Genomic DNA, 15,085 nt, shown 5'->3' with positions numbered 1-15,085 from the left:
TACAGCTGCCTTCAGGTCGGTGGATTGTGGAGGTCTCGCTGCTCTGCTCACCTCTCCTATTGGCTGTCTAGCCTTTTGCCAGAGCCCTCTCCTCCGAGGGAGGGTGTAGGGGGACGGGGGGGTCTTGCATTAGGTGCCAGGATCATGTTCCTTACCAGGTGATCCCACCTTCTTGGTGGGTAGGGCCAGGGCCCCAGGCCTGAGCAGATCCCCTATCCTTCTGAGTACTTTTGTTCTGGATGCAAAGGGAGGCTGGTACCAGGGAGGTGGACCAGGCAGGCCTGCGGTATCATGCCTTTAGATGGGCAGTGCCAGGGTCTCTTTCATCTTTGTGAGGGGAGGGGGCAGAAGGTGAACTGTGTGACACTCCCACCCCCCCCCCACCCTCGGGGTAGGGGTGGCAACAGGAATGGGCATCGCCCCCTCCAGCCTTCCCCTGCTTCTTCCCTTGACTCTTTGCCAAATCCCTGGCCCAGGTATTTGTGAAATGCCACTTTGACTATGACCCAGCCAGAGACAGCCTTATCCCCTGCAAGGAAGCCGGCCTGCGCTTCAATGCTGGGGACCTGCTTCAGATTGTAAACCAGGACGACGCCAACTGGTGGCAGGTGAGCCCTGGGCACCTGTGCTGTCTCTCCAGGTATGGCGTCGGGGGGCAGTGAGGGCTTACTCAGGCACATCTTTGTCCCACGGTCATTTCAGGCGTGCCACGTAGAAGGGGGCAGCGCTGGGCTCATCCCCAGTCAGCTACTGGAGGAGAAGCGGAAAGCCTTTGTCAAGCGGGACCTGGAGCTGACACCCACCTCAGGTACAGTCCTCCCCCCAGACCTCTAATCTGGGATCTGATGTGGCCCTGCCTGGCCTCACTTGCTCATCTCCTTATGGCCAGGGACCCTGTGTGGCAGCATTTCAGGAAAGAAAAAGAAGCGAATGATGTATTTGACCACCAAGAATGCAGGTGGGTGTTGGGGCGCCTTCCCCCATCCTCCTGCAGTGCCCCCTCCCTCCCTCTCCCACCAATGACTTGTGCCTCTCCTGGATCTGATGCTGCCAGCCCTGTCCCTAAGCCCTGCCCTGTTTTTCCCTCCTGCCCTTGGCCCCAGCCCTCTTATCCTTGGCCTCCCTGAGAGCCCAGCCCCAGCCCCTTTCACCTGATGAGCAGCCATCTCCCTGTGTCCAGAGTTTGACCGCCATGAGTTGCTCATTTATGAGGAGGTGGCTCGCATGCCCCCCTTCCGCCGGAAAACCCTGGTGCTGATCGGGGCTCAGGGTGTGGGCCGGCGCAGCCTGAAGAACAAACTCATCATGTGGGATCCGGATCGCTATGGCACCACAGTGCCCTGTGAGTGGGGGCTGGGGCCTGCTGCGTGGGAGGCAGGGAGCACGGGCTGCCCTGGGGGCCAGGGCTGGGTCCACTGAATGGGCATCTGCGTAGGCCCCAGGTTAAGTGATACCTTTGGGTGTGAGGTGTGTGGTGCACGCCCTCTGTGGGTGGATATGGGAACTGCAGGCTGGGGAGGGCGGGGAACCATTGGCCACGTGGGTGGTGCGAGCCTTACCTTTCCTTCTCTCATGTTTCACTTGCTAAAAGTCCAGCTGGGAACCCATGTGAAACAGGGCTATGAGCTGTGTGTGGCCTTGTGGAAAAGAGGGCTTCTGGTGACAGAACCGGAGGCAGGAACCTGAGTGCTGACCCCAGGTCTGCTTGGCCTTGCTGTGTGGCTTTGGGCTGCACATTGCCCTCTCTGGGCTTCAGCCCTCCATCTGTAAGCACTGGGTTAGAACAGTGATTTCTGAAGGTCCCCTCAATATGGACGTCTCGAGTCTGTGGGTGCCAATGGTGAGGGCGAGGGCAAGGTGTGCGGGAAGGCAGCAGGGCTGCTTGGTGCAGGTAGAGCACGAGCACGTGTGTCTGAGGTGGTGTGGCCTGCCTGTGCCCATTCGGCCCCTCCTTCCCCCTAGACACGTCCCGGAGGCCCAAGGACTCAGAACGGGAAGGCCAGGGTTACAGCTTTGTGTCCCGTGCGGAGATGGAGGCTGACATCCGTGCTGGGCGATACCTGGAACATGGTGAATACGAGGGCAACCTGTATGGCACACGTATCGACTCCATCCGGGGCGTGGTCGCTGCCGGCCGGGTGTGTGTGCTGGATGTCAACCCCCAGGTACTGCCTGGCCCGCTCCTTCCCAGCCTGCTCAACACCTCTCTGGGTACTCTGCTTGCCCCCCCAGTATTACCCCATATACTTCCAAGTACCCCCCTATAACCCCTCGACTACTGCTAGGGACCCAGCCCACCTAGAACCTCTTTCTCAGCCTCGTGGACCCCATCCCCAGCCACCTGCCAGCTATTTTGCCATTCATCCCCAGGACTCATGTCCCAGAGCCCCAGGTCCACATTCTCATCTATTCCCAGGTACCTGTTCTCACCCCCATCACCCCAGATGTACATGGGGATATACTCCTGGCCCTCCTCTTCTGCAGGCAGTGAAGGTCCTGAGAACAGCTGAGTTTGTCCCTTATGTGGTGTTCATCGAGGCCCCTGACTTTGAGACCCTGCGAGCCATGAACCGGACGGCGCTGGAGAGTGGGGTGTCCACCAAGCAGCTCACGGTGAGGGCCTCTAAGGTGTGGTGGGAGGGGTCTAATGGCTGATTGGGGTGGTGTGGGGGGCCAGCTAGAGCTGAGGAAGAGAAGAAGGTGGTGTTGGGAAGGGGAGGGGCGCCCACCTGAGGTACCACTGAGGTGAGCCTTGCGAATCCCACTTTATAGGTGTGGGAACGGAGGTCTGAGCGAGGAAGTGAAGTGTAGAGTCAGGGACACAGCTGGCCCGGGGCACGGGAGCTTCTGCCAGGCCCCCTGCTTGGTCCACTCTGTGGGAACAGGGCTCCAGGGGAGCCGGTGGGAGATCTGTGGGCAGAGGTGGGCTGTTTACAGCTGGGGGTAAAGCTGAAGGGAGGGAGGAGGCCGGAGGCTGGAAGGCTGCCTGGAGGGGCCAGTTAGCATCAGGGGGGAGGCAGTGCAGGGAGGAGAGGCTTCAAGGCAGGTGTTGCAGGACTCCAGGGCACCCCTCTCCCCCCAGGGACCCCTTGGAACAGCCTTCCCCAGCAGGTGTAGGGTTTGCAGAGCTCTGAACTCAGGGGTCCCTCTGCTGGCCACTTATGATACTGCAGCTCTCAGGCCCCGGTCAGCTGCTCAGACCCAGGAGAAAGGTCCGGGCTGGGTTCCCCACTGCTGCAGCCTGCTCTGGCCACAAACAGGGCCTACTGGAGCCCCTGGGACACAGCTGGGTCAGTCCTAGAGCTTCTGCCTCGGCTTATGTAAGTCAGTATTCAAGTTCCCTTCCCATCCTTGCCGGTCCAGCTTGGGCTGGGTCTGGAGACGGGGTTGCCTTGGGCCCTTGTGGGTGGCCCTAGGACCAGGCGTGGCAATTGCCTTTCAGGCTGTCTAGGTAAGGGGACCTAGTCAGACTGAAGGGAGCATTGGCTTTGGAGTCAGGCAGACCCCGTTCAGCCATTGACTGGCTGTGTGGCCTCTTTGTACGTCAATTTTCTCTGTTGTAAATGAGAATAATTAGTGCTGCTTGCAGAGCTGTAGTGAAGATTGCGCTAGTTGCCAAGTGTTTAGTGCAGTGCTTGGCACTTCCTAAAGGTTATTTCCTTCCTCCCTTCCCACCACCCATCTGTCTGTCCACGGTTACAGGAGAGCTGCCTTGGGGCAGGCAGGGAGGGGCTACTGCCTCCCCAGCCAGGGGGTCTGTGCCTGCCATGGTTGGTACTTTGGGCTTTGGGGAGGGGGCTAGATGGGGCAGGCTGTGGGTCCCCCTGACGCTGGGGGTGCCAGGGGGATACTGATGGGCGGGAGGTCCCCTTGTGCTGGCAGGAGGCGGACCTGAGACGGACAGTGGAGGAGAGCAGCCGCATCCAGAGGGGCTACGGGCATTACTTCGACCTCAGTCTGGTCAATAGCAACCTGGAGAGGACCTTCCATGAACTCCAGGCCGCCTTGGAGAAGCTGCGCACGGAGCCCCAGTGGGTGCCCGTCAGCTGGGTGTACTGAGCCTGTTCTCCTGGACCTCGGCCCTCTGGGTTGTGACCCAGAACCCTGAATCCGTCCCCTTCCCAACCGTGAGCCCCAGCCATGATCCTCAGCTCCCGTTCCCGGCACTCTGGCTCTATCCCTGGATCATGGCCCCGAGTCTGGCTTCAGCGCAGGAGGCGTGCACTGCCAGGGAGGTGGGTGTTCGTGGGGCACCTCTGTGCCCAGGTGCTACCCACTCCCGACGTTCACTGGCCACCAGATGTCCCTCGCTGAGGGCCAAGCCGTGCCCCGCAGTGTCGGAATCGCCTCCATAATGCTCAGTCCAGAGAAGAGAAAAGCTGCTTTGGGACCACGTGGTCAGTAGGTACACTGTCCCCACCCCTCTCGCCAGTCACTTTTTCTCCTCTGGACTGGCCACCCTGACCCCACTCCTGGGCTGCTCCTACTTCTCGCCCCTGCAGCCTAGGGGCAGGCCTTAGGCTGGTTCCCTGTGGCCAGGGGGGTACGCGGCCCCCCGGCGGCTAGGCAAGCCCAGGCGGCGGCGCCAGCCTGGCGCCATCCCGAAGGCTGGAGGAGCTGAGGCACCAGCCAGCTGCCGCCGCCAGGGAGTTCTCTGCCCCTCGGAACGGGGCGGCTCCCTGTCCTTCCCTCATGCACAGCTTTTCACTGCCCAAGTCTCTCCGCAGACTTCTCCAATGTGCCCCTGACAGGCCAGCTCTGCTCCCCGCAGGGCAAGGGCGGCAGGGGGCTGCGGGCTCAGCCCAGGCAGGGGTGGGCTGGAGGCCGAGCCCTGTGACGAGGAGCCTGACGGGAGAGCCCCCGGCCCCCTGTGGCCCGTGGTGGGGGCGCGTCTGGGCTCCCTGTCCGTGATCATTGTCCATTTTGGTCTCTGTGGCCGGGTCCAGCTGCCCACTCACATGAGGGCGGCCTGGGCGCTGAGGAAAGGGGAGGGCTGGGCCACGGGGAATGGCCTTGGAGGACGTTTGCGCCCCAGCAGACTCCCCGCACAACTCCAGGGGGAGCCATCCACACTGTAGTCTCCACAGCTTACGGTTCCGCAGGCTGCGGTGCCTGGTCTGTGTTTCTGCCACTGGAGTGTGTGTCAGGCTTAGTTTTTGGAGAGGGGAAGCAAAGGGTTGTTGTGCTTTGGAGGTCACTCTTTGGGGCCCCGTTTTTGGGCTCCCCATCAGCCCCCCATTTCTTATGAGACCCTTTTCCCAGATTCCAGAGGCTCGGCCCTCCCCAGATGTCTTCCTCCGCTCTCCTGTTGTCCCCCGACCCTCAATGCCACCCTCCAGTCCTTGAGGAGGGCAACTGTGTAAAATAGGAGAATCCCTTTTTTAAAAAGTATGCTGTCCTTGACTTTCCCGGACATCTCATCCCTCATCCTTCTCTGTGACCCTTCCCGGGGTGAACCTGTCCTTGTAGGGGACCCCCCCATGACCGCCCCCCCAGCCTTTGTGCTCCCCAGTTCTTCTGTCTAATCAGTCTTCGCTGCAGTGTCAGCCAAGCTGGCCCCTGAGCCACTGTGTGCCCATTTCCTAGGGAAGGGGAGGGAGAAGAAACAGAATATTTATTACAAAGTCAGAAATATATTTATTATATTAGGGATCTCATTTGCATTTGCCTAGGATATGCAAATGAGATGTAAAGGTCAAGTCTACTTCCATCTCATTTGCATAGCTCTGCATCCACTATGCAGTCAACTTTATGTTCCTCTTTTCCCTTTAGTCAGTGTTCTTTTAATTTATCCTCAATTCAGCTCTCCCTTGCTTCACCCTCACCCTCAACCCAAGGGGACTGGGAGTGGGAGGAAAATGAGGTGTTCTCGCGCTGGCCCAGGGCCATGGGGTGCTTTGTTCGTCCCCACCTCACCCGGGAGACTGGGGAATAGAGGCAGCTACCCCCTCCCCCTTGGTTAACCTCCAAAGCGCTCTGATTAGAAGACCATCCTCTTTGATGGGAGGTGGGGCTGGGCACCTTGCTGAAGGGTTGGCGCATGGCCCTTCAGGGTGAAGCTCCAGTTACTGTTCTGGCACCTTCACCTCTGGTGATGCCTGTGGGTTGGGCCCCTCCTTTCCCATCTCTATTCCTCTCTGAACAGCATTCTACCTCCCCTGCCTTAGCCGTACTCCGGGGACCCGTACTGGGTTGGAATGGGTGTGTGTGCCCACCGCGTTAGCCCTCGGGCTCCATCCTCCCTCTTCCCACTGTGGACGCTTGTATTGAGGAACCTCAGGATAATAGGGCCCTGCCCCCCTGTCCACACTCAGTCCCAGCCCAGCTGTCCTTCCCCCGTCCCCTCTCTCAGCCATCCAGTTCTTGAGCTTTCTCTCTGATTGGTTTTCTTTTTCTTTGATTAAATGTGAAAGCAAAGCTTCTGGGCTCTGTTTGTCTTTCACTGGGGTCGGGTGGAGGGCTTTGGGGAAGGTTGAGAGTGGGGAGCACAGCATAGATGATTCTGGAATGGAAGCTGGAGTGACATGTCTTGCGTTCTGTGATGTCTTCTGAAAATTCCTGTCTCACCACTCCACACTCCCCACCCCCAGAAGATGCTCCTGCTAAATGCTTATATCGAGGAGTCTGTGAGCATCATGGGGGCCAGGGGACTCAGGGACCCCATGGCTCATCCACCCAGCTTCACCTGGAACTTGCTGTGTGGCCTTAGGCAGGTTCCTCTGCTTCTCTGGGCCTCAAGTTCATCCTCTGTAAAGTGTCATGGCCTCTCGCAGGGCTAATGCTAGGATTGATTCTAGGTGCTTAACAACAAGAGCCATAGAGAGCTGGTTGAAATGTCACCCCGATGTCACTATGGGTGTGTGGTTGAGGGGTCAGCCTTCCTTCCCACCTGAGTTCCTCAGGGGAGCCCAGAATGCTCACTGAGGATTCTCAAGAGGGGGCTTTGGCTGTTCCCTTCTCCCTGTGATGACCAGGTGTGGAACTGGCCCCCTTCCTTTGACTTCCCCCCAAGCATCCGTCCACACAGGGACGAGTGTGGGGCTAACTTGACTGGTGATTTGGAGGCGGCCATAGGGGTTTATATCACCCACCTGACAGCCCTGATGAGAATTTAGACCTGAATATTAAACACCCCAATGCTGAAATGTCCCTTGACCATTCCCAGCACATAGAATGTTTTCCTGGCCAACTTTTTCTTCTTGGGTCCCCCTGCTTCCCTCCATGTTTCTAGGCCCTCTCCTGCTTTTTTCTCTCATTTCTGGACAACTTTCTCCCCATCTCCTGGGGTACCCCCGGAAACTCAATATTTCTTTACTATACGTAGCAACTCCACACTTGTAATTCTGTCCTAATCCAGTGGTTCTCAACCCTGGTCTCACATTAAAATTGCCTGTGGGGTTAAAAAATACAATTGTCTGGACCCCAATCCAGAGCAATTAAATCCGAAGTTCAGGAAAGGCTAACAGCTTAGCAGCTGAACAAGTGAGTAACATCTCAGCAACTGAACAACTTTATTATTCATTTCTTTCTCACAACACAACTGATGGAGATTGGGTGGCACTCCTTGCAGTGATTCAGGGATCCAGTCTCCCTAGTCACTGGGCCCTGGATTACTGCAAGTGAAGCTGGGAAATGTAGTCTTTCTTGGTGCTCCAGAAGAGGAAACAGGATCTAACCAGGACACGGGTTTGAGCCCTGGTCCGGGAAGATCCCACATGCCGTGGACCAACAAAGCCTGTGCGCCACAACTACTGAGCCTACGCTCTAGAGCCCGCAAGCCACAACTACTGAGCCCATGTGCCACAACTACTGAAGCCCACGCCCGTGCTCTGCAACAAGAGAAGCCACCGCAAAGAGAAGCCCAAGCACCGCAACCAAGAGCAGCCCAGCTCACTGCAACAAGAGAAATCCCATGTGCAGCAACGGAGACCCAACGCAACCAAAAGAAAATTGAAAAAAAAAAATTGAAAAAAACCACATTAAATAAATAAATAAATAAATAAATAAAAATAAATAAATAAATAAATAAATAAAAGCTCCCCAGATGATTCTAATGTGTAGCCAAGTTTGCCAACCACTGCCCATCTATTTTGGACATAACTTTGCGGTGGGGGGAATTTCCTTTTAGTCCCAAACTAGCATCAGTTTTTCCTAATAAAGACAGTTAAATTTCTACAAGGAATTCTGCCAGTTTTTTTTTTTTAAATCCTTTTTCCTTCTTGGCACAGTAGCATGTGGTTAGTAGGGCAGAAAGGATTCTTATCACACTATAGTTGGGAAGATTGGCCTCGAGGGGCAAGGGCTTTGTTCAGTGTCACACAGAAAGTTGTTGGCAGAGCTGGAACCAGGCTCTTGGACTCTTGGCTCCCAGCCAGGCTTCCCTGCCATGCTGCCTTCCAGAGATGGAGGGGGATTGATTAGAAATTAGAAATGGAGGGGGATTGATTAGAAATTGATTGTGCTTGGGGAAGGAGGCACTGTTGGAGGAGAAACATGGGCTAAGAAAGGGAACCACGAGGGATCGTGTGGGCTCCCTTGCCATCCCCAGATTCAGCTCCTCAAGAGACCCAGGGGGTTGAGGGCATCACCTTTAGACTTAAGCTCACTGCCCCGGCTCCCTCCGGGCTGGGTTTGGTGGGGACCACAGAGTTCTGGGAGAGACAAGTGCAGGCCATGCCAGCTGGTAAAGAAGGCCATCTAGCTTGTTCCATTGATCTGTTTATCTAGCCTAATTACCATGATCAGAGTTTTAATTCTTTAGAAACTTCTGTTTTACTATCTAGTAAGGAAAGTTTCCAATTACTCTATTTTTTTTATTTATTATTTTTAAAATAAATTTATTTATTTATTTATATTTTTGGCTGCGTTGGGTCTTCGTTGCTGCACACGGGCTTTCTCTAGTTGTGGTGAGCGGGGGTTACTGTTCGTTGCGGTGCGCGGGCTTCTCATTGTCGTGGCTTCTCTTGTTGCGGAGCACCAGCTCCAGGAGCGAGGGCCTCAGTAGTTGTGGCACGCGGGCTCAGTAGTTGTGGCTCTCGGGCTCTAGAGCACAGGCTCAGTAGTCGTGGCGCACTGACTTATTTGCTCTGCGGCATGTGGGATCAGACCAGAGCTCGAACCCGCGTCCCCTGCATTGGCAGGCCGATTCTCAACCACCGCACCACCAGGGAAGTCCCTGTGGCTGTAACTGTTGCAGTTTGAGGTGTGACAGCAAAGCTGGCACAAAGTTTTTTCCTTCTTCACAGTCTCCTGGATAGATTTGTTCTTACACCGTTCGATTTTTTTCTTTCCTTTTTTTTTTTTTTTTTTTTGTTTGTTTTTTGGCCGTGTGGCTTGTGGGATCTTAGTTCCCTGACGAGGGATGGAACGGGGCTCTCCGCAGCGAAAGCTCGGAGTTCTAACCATTGGACCACCAGGGAATTCCCTTTTGTTCCTCTTGAAGTTGAGCACTTTCACCTTTTCCCTTAAAGGAAGCACGTTACGGCTTCTCTGTGGCAGATCCGAATTGCCAGCATCACTTCTCTGGTGCTTTGGGGCGATTTTGAGTAAAATAAAAGTTACTTGAACACAAAGCGCTGTGGTAGCAAGACAGTCGATCTAACTTAGAGGGCTACTAAGTGACTATCAGGTGAAATACGCTGGACAAAGGAATGATGCGTGTCCTGAGCAGGACAGAGTGGGGCGGTGAGAGGTTTCATCACTCTACTCAAAATGGCACGCAATTTGGGGACTTCCCTGGTGGCGCAGCGGTTAAGAATCTGCCTGCCAATGCAGGGGACACGGGTTCGAGCCCTGGTCCGGGAAGATCCCACATGCCAAGGAGCAACTAAGCCCGTGTGCCACAACTACTGAAGCCCGTGTGCCTAGAGCCCGCGCACCGCAACGAAGAGCAGCCCCCCGCTCGCCACAACTAAAGAAAACACGGGCACAGTAATGAAGACCCAACTCAGCCAAAAATAAATAAATAAATAAATTTATTTTTTAAAAAAATGGCACGCAATTGGAAACTTATAAGTTGTTTATTTCTGGAGTTTTCCATTGAATATTTTTGGACAGCGGTTGCCTGTGGGTAACTGAAAGCGCCGATAAGCGGGGACTACTGTATTCATTCAACAATTATCTACTGAACACCTTTGAACAAGGCGGGGTCCCTACATCCAGAGGCCCAGACTCTACGGGAGCAGATAGGAAGAGGGTCCTGATCAGGACTCTGTAATGAGAAGCTGTTACGGCAGCACCAAGAAATGGCTCCTCAGTCCGTCCGTGGGAGCATCAAAAAGCATTTCCAAGAGGTGCTGATGCCGGAACGAATTCTCAAACATATGGGGATGTTTGCTAAGTGGATGAATAAATGCTTGTTGCACACTGAAAAGGAATTGGTATTTTGGTAATATTTTTGATATTGAATTTTTCTACTCCAGAATCCTGGCTATGAGTGTGTGTGCACATGTGTGAGGAGAGGTGGTGGTCGTGGGGATTTTGCTTAAGGCACAGATCACCTAATTCCCCACTACCTTCCGTTTACAAGTTTCCAAGTTAGTAAGGGAACATCCCTCCCCTTAGTTTGTCATGCTACCTTGGCTTAGGGCCAGACTTAAGATACTCAGACTTGCCGGATTAGAATACTGCCCCTATTTTTGCCTACTGGGGGGCTAAGGTGTGTCCTCATATACTGTACTTAATGCAGAAAATAAAGCTGTGTTCTCCAAAGAGGGACATAAGACTGGGAGGAAACGAGAATATAATAAGCCAACCTCTGAAATGTTATGCTGCCTTTAGCTCTTGTTTCTTCTCTGCTACATGGACTCCTGGGCCAGTGACGTCCACAGCGTCTATTACCTTGTACACATTAAGACTCCCAAACCCTATTTTCAACTGCTCATGAGACATATCTCCACCTGGATGGGCTTCTTAGAGATTTTCCAAGACCCAAATCCACAGTCGCACGTGCCTGCTGTTCACTTTCTATGTGACTCTCCAAGAACCCCATGGACCCCCTCGGGACACTGTGGTCATTGTTTATGTGGCTCCCTGCCCTCCATAACCAGGAGTTCCTAGAGGGCAGAGGCCAAGCTTTCTTGTCCTTTGGCACAAGGCTTAGTACAATTATATAAACCAAAAACCATTTCTTTGAACAAATGAATACTGACATCAGCTGACATCTGTTGACATTTTCTTCCCTTAAAAATTTATGAGTTGGGCAATGGCCTCTGAATTTCTGAACAGGAAAGGGCTTTATAAGATGCAGTGTTATGTCATTTTACATGGAGGAAGTGGACCCTGTGTGTGTAAGTTTTGAACCCTGAAACCGGTTAGGAACAGAGGTTTCATTCTCTTTATCACCACTAGCTTAGTCAAACGTCAGCATAAATTCATGATGAAGGATCTAGAAACAACTTAAAGTATGAGCTTTCTGGGACAACACAAAAGGATAAAGATAAATTTGGCCCAAATTAGACAAACTTTAAACACACACACAAACACTCCCAGCTACAGCCCCACACCTGGGAGGGGTCCTGTCAACTAGAGGGATGTTTCGATCTACTTGTTAATTTCAATAATGACTGTAATCGTTCTGAATAACAGATTGATAGACATTTTCAGGACTCTTGGCATGAGTGAGTTAGAAAATTATTTTAGGCTAAGGAATCAAGGAGAAAAGCTATTGGGAAGTGAGACCGAGCCTGAGGAAGAGTGTATGGAGAGTTGCCAGAAGATGGAGCTGATGATTAAGAGAGTTCATTGAACCCACTTAACCAAGGACATCTTTCCTTGGTGGGAGTCCAGCTCATGGGAGCAGCCAAATAGCCTCGAAAAAGGCCATGCTGGAGCCACAGTGCACTGTGGGAACCAGATGTGCCAGGTGTGAGGCATGAGTGTGCACCTCTGACCACCATCCCCACCTAAGGAGGAGAAAGTGCAGCATCTGGATGTTTATATTTGTATCCTCTCTTATTTCATGTTTGCAAGTCTTGGCACAGTGCCTGACAGTTTCACAAAATCTAAGTGTTTAAGGCTGTTTCCACCCATTTTTTTCAGGGCTTGGTTTTCCTTCCAGAAACAGATCTTCCTCTCTCTGCAGTTTCTCATAAACCTGCCTTTATACTGTGTAGTATTGGTACCCAGGTGTTGGTCTGTGGACCATTTCATCTGTAGCAAGTGAGAAAATTAAGTACAAGAGGATAGTTTATAATTAAGCTGAATATATCTAATTTTAAGGATTACCCTTTATTCTGATGTGGTGACTGTGAATTTTATTTCATCACATGCCGGTGTAAGAAACACCCCATTATTTTTCTAACTTGAATAAAATCTTTCCCTGAGTCCCTGCTCACCAGAGTGGAAAGAAATGATATCTCAATCCTGTTTTGGAGGGCTTCTTCCCTTCCCTAGAGTTACATAAAAATCTAAGGGCCTTACATGGTGCCTGGAAAATGAGAGTCAGGGTTTTAGTGCAGACAGAGTGAACAAGGTACCTCGTGCTCTTAAACAATGAGATCCTATGTGAAACATTTTTTATTGCATTGCTGGGCTTGTGGGAAGGGAAATCTCAAAGAGGTCACAAAACAAAAGAAAACAGCCCTCTTAGGCATGGTGAGTGGACAGGAAAGGTGGAGTTGTCCTAAAGGCAAATGCCAATATTAGCATCTTATTTGGTAAGTTAAACATAAAGCCAGGGTCAAGGTAAGATAACCTGAGATTCTGGTAAGCTAGGGACCTGGTCCCAAGTTGGTATCTTTATCCTGGACCCGTCCTGACAGAAGCAAATGCAAATCATTTCTGGAGGAAGGTATCCTCAATTTCAGCCCCCAGATTTTCCATAGATTCATCCAAACATGAGCTCACAACAAGAGATCACAAAATTCAGAGAAACAGACCACCATGAGCAATAGTCAACATAAACAACAACATATTTATATGTCCAAGGACTTCTGATATTAGGCACAAAATGTAAACTAACCATGTGCGTGTAAATGTTTAATGAAATAAAAGATGGCATTACAAAAATTAACAAGCAACAAGACACTAGAATGGACAGTTAGTTTTGAAGGAGAACCATCCAGAACTTAAAGAAATAAAAATACAATGATTAAAACAAAAACTAATTGGAGGGAGTTAACAGCAAATCAAACACAACTGAAAAGAGATGAATGAACCAGAAAGTTGCTCCCCTAAGTATGGTCCTTGGATTAGCAGCATCATCAGCCTGGGAGCTTGTTAGAAATGCAGCTCTCAGGCCCCATCCAGAACTACTGCATCAGATTTGCAGTTTAACAAGATTCCTTGGTAATTAATAGGCATTTTCAAGTTTAAGAAGTACTAAACTAGAAGATAGAGCTGAAGAAATTATATAGAATGAAGAACAGAGATAAGGAGAAGGGAACTATGAAAGAGAGGGTAAGACATATGGCAGTTATAAAGATAAGGTCTAAAAAAATTTTATCCTGGTCAATGGAGACATTAAAAAGAATGGAGTATAGATAAATATTTGAAGAGAATTTTCCAGAACTGATGAAAGGCATGAATCCACAGATGTAAGGATTTACACCAAACAAGAAAAATTTACTCATGGTCAGGAGTAAAACTGCAGAACACCTGTATAAGTAGAAAGCAGTCTGAGAAAAAAGATCACATCACTCAGTCTGACAGCAGACTTCTCAACAACACTTATAGCTAGAAGACAAAACAATAGTATTTCCAAAATGCTGAGAGAGAATGGCCGTAAACCTAGAGTTGTATACCCAGCAAAACTCTTTCAAGAATTTTGATGAAGTAGAGATTTTCAGATAAAAACTGACAGTTTACCACTAACATGATTTTTTAGAAAGAAAATCTGAAATGTAAGAATCTAAGTAAATATTGTCTGTGTAAAATAGCAATTAACAATAATGTCTAGTTTGTACCTTCCTACAAAGAAAATTCTAGGCCCAGATGCCTTCACTGACAAAGTCTACCAAACATATGAAAAAGAAATATTACCAATTCTACACAAACTCTTCCAGAAAATTGAAGAGGAGGGATCACTTCTCAGCTTACCCTGATACCAAAACCAGGCAGAGAACTTAACAAGAAAAGAAAACTACATACTAGTAATGACCAAGTCAAGTTAACCCCAGGTTGGCTTAATGTTAGAAAATCAAAGAATAGAGTCATATTTGCAGACTAAAAAAGAAAAAACATATAATTATCTCAATAGTTGTTGAAAAATCATTGATAAAATCAACATCAATTTCTGATTTAAAAAAGCTCAGTAAACTAGGACTAGAAGGGAAATTTCTCAACCTGGTAAAGGGTCTCTATGAAACACACACACACACACACACACACACACACACACACACACACACACACACACACACACACATATATATGTATATATATTCTTTTTCAGTATCTTTTCCATTCTAGGTTATTACAAGATACTGAATATAGCTCCCTGTGCTATATGGTAGGTCCTTGTTTATCTCTTTTCTATGTAGTAGTGCATATCTGTTAATCCCAAACTCCTAATTTATGCCTCCCCCACTCTTCCCCTTTTGTAACCAAAAGATTGTAGAAAATCTCTCTTCAATAGGCCTCAGTGGATTAGGATCATAACATCCAATTCTTTGTCTAGGGGTCGATTAGGGAAGGACTATCTTAAAACATTCATTTTCCCATCGACACTCTCTTTGGTGTTAAAATATTTCTTTAAAAGAAACTAATGGGAGGATAAAGGGTAGTTTATTATTATAGCTAATATCCCAATTTGGCAAAACAGAACTTTAGCAATGCTGATGTTCCCCTAATTTTTACCTCTCAGCAAGTTCCCAGGCTGGAAACCCTTGCTCTTGGGATGGGTGAGCAGCGGCTTCTTGCAATTCTTTTGTTCAAGGGCCTCTCATAGGTACACAAGATCACAGAGCTGAAGATGTGGGTGTACAAATATAAAACCAAGGTGTATCAAGATGGGGGACTGCAGAGTGGCAGCTGGCGAGGGAGTAGACTTCTTCCCCTAGCCAGGAGGGTGGCGCTGGGCCAGCACTGTGGCAGCACTGGGAGCTAGGACAGTGTGCCAGGGTCTATGAAGGATGCTTGAGTATCT

General features: G+C 50.5%; 1 protein-coding gene across 4 annotated transcripts in view; it reads left to right on the top strand.

The window, feature by feature from the left end:
- Positions 1 to 15,085, top strand: part of MPP2 (MAGUK p55 scaffold protein 2) — a 40,766-nt gene that overhangs the window by 19,029 nt on the left and 6,652 nt on the right. For 2 of the 4 annotated variants that reach the window (XM_082440793.1, XM_082440796.1), the window contains exons 6-12: positions 477 to 608; positions 703 to 808; positions 890 to 958; positions 1,181 to 1,342; positions 1,963 to 2,165; positions 2,485 to 2,613; positions 3,883 to 6,417. In XM_082440793.1, coding sequence (XP_082296919.1) covers positions 477 to 608; positions 703 to 808; positions 890 to 958; positions 1,181 to 1,342; positions 1,963 to 2,165; positions 2,485 to 2,613; positions 3,883 to 4,059 — 978 coding nt within the window. In that variant the 3' untranslated portion in view covers positions 4,060 to 6,417. Of the gene's footprint in view, positions 1 to 476; positions 609 to 702; positions 809 to 889; positions 959 to 1,180; positions 1,343 to 1,962; positions 2,166 to 2,484; positions 2,614 to 3,882; positions 6,418 to 15,085 lie in introns of those variants that run through there. The other 2 variants (XM_082440795.1, XM_082440794.1) reach the window with 1 other exon arrangement.

Source organism: Balaenoptera physalus (genome assembly GCF_965194825.1).
Source record: "Balaenoptera physalus genome assembly, chromosome: 20".
NCBI classification, from domain to species: Eukaryota; Metazoa; Chordata; class Mammalia; order Artiodactyla; family Balaenopteridae; genus Balaenoptera; species Balaenoptera physalus.
Note: the sequence above shows the minus strand (reverse complement) of the source record. Positions and strands in the feature narration are given on the sequence as shown.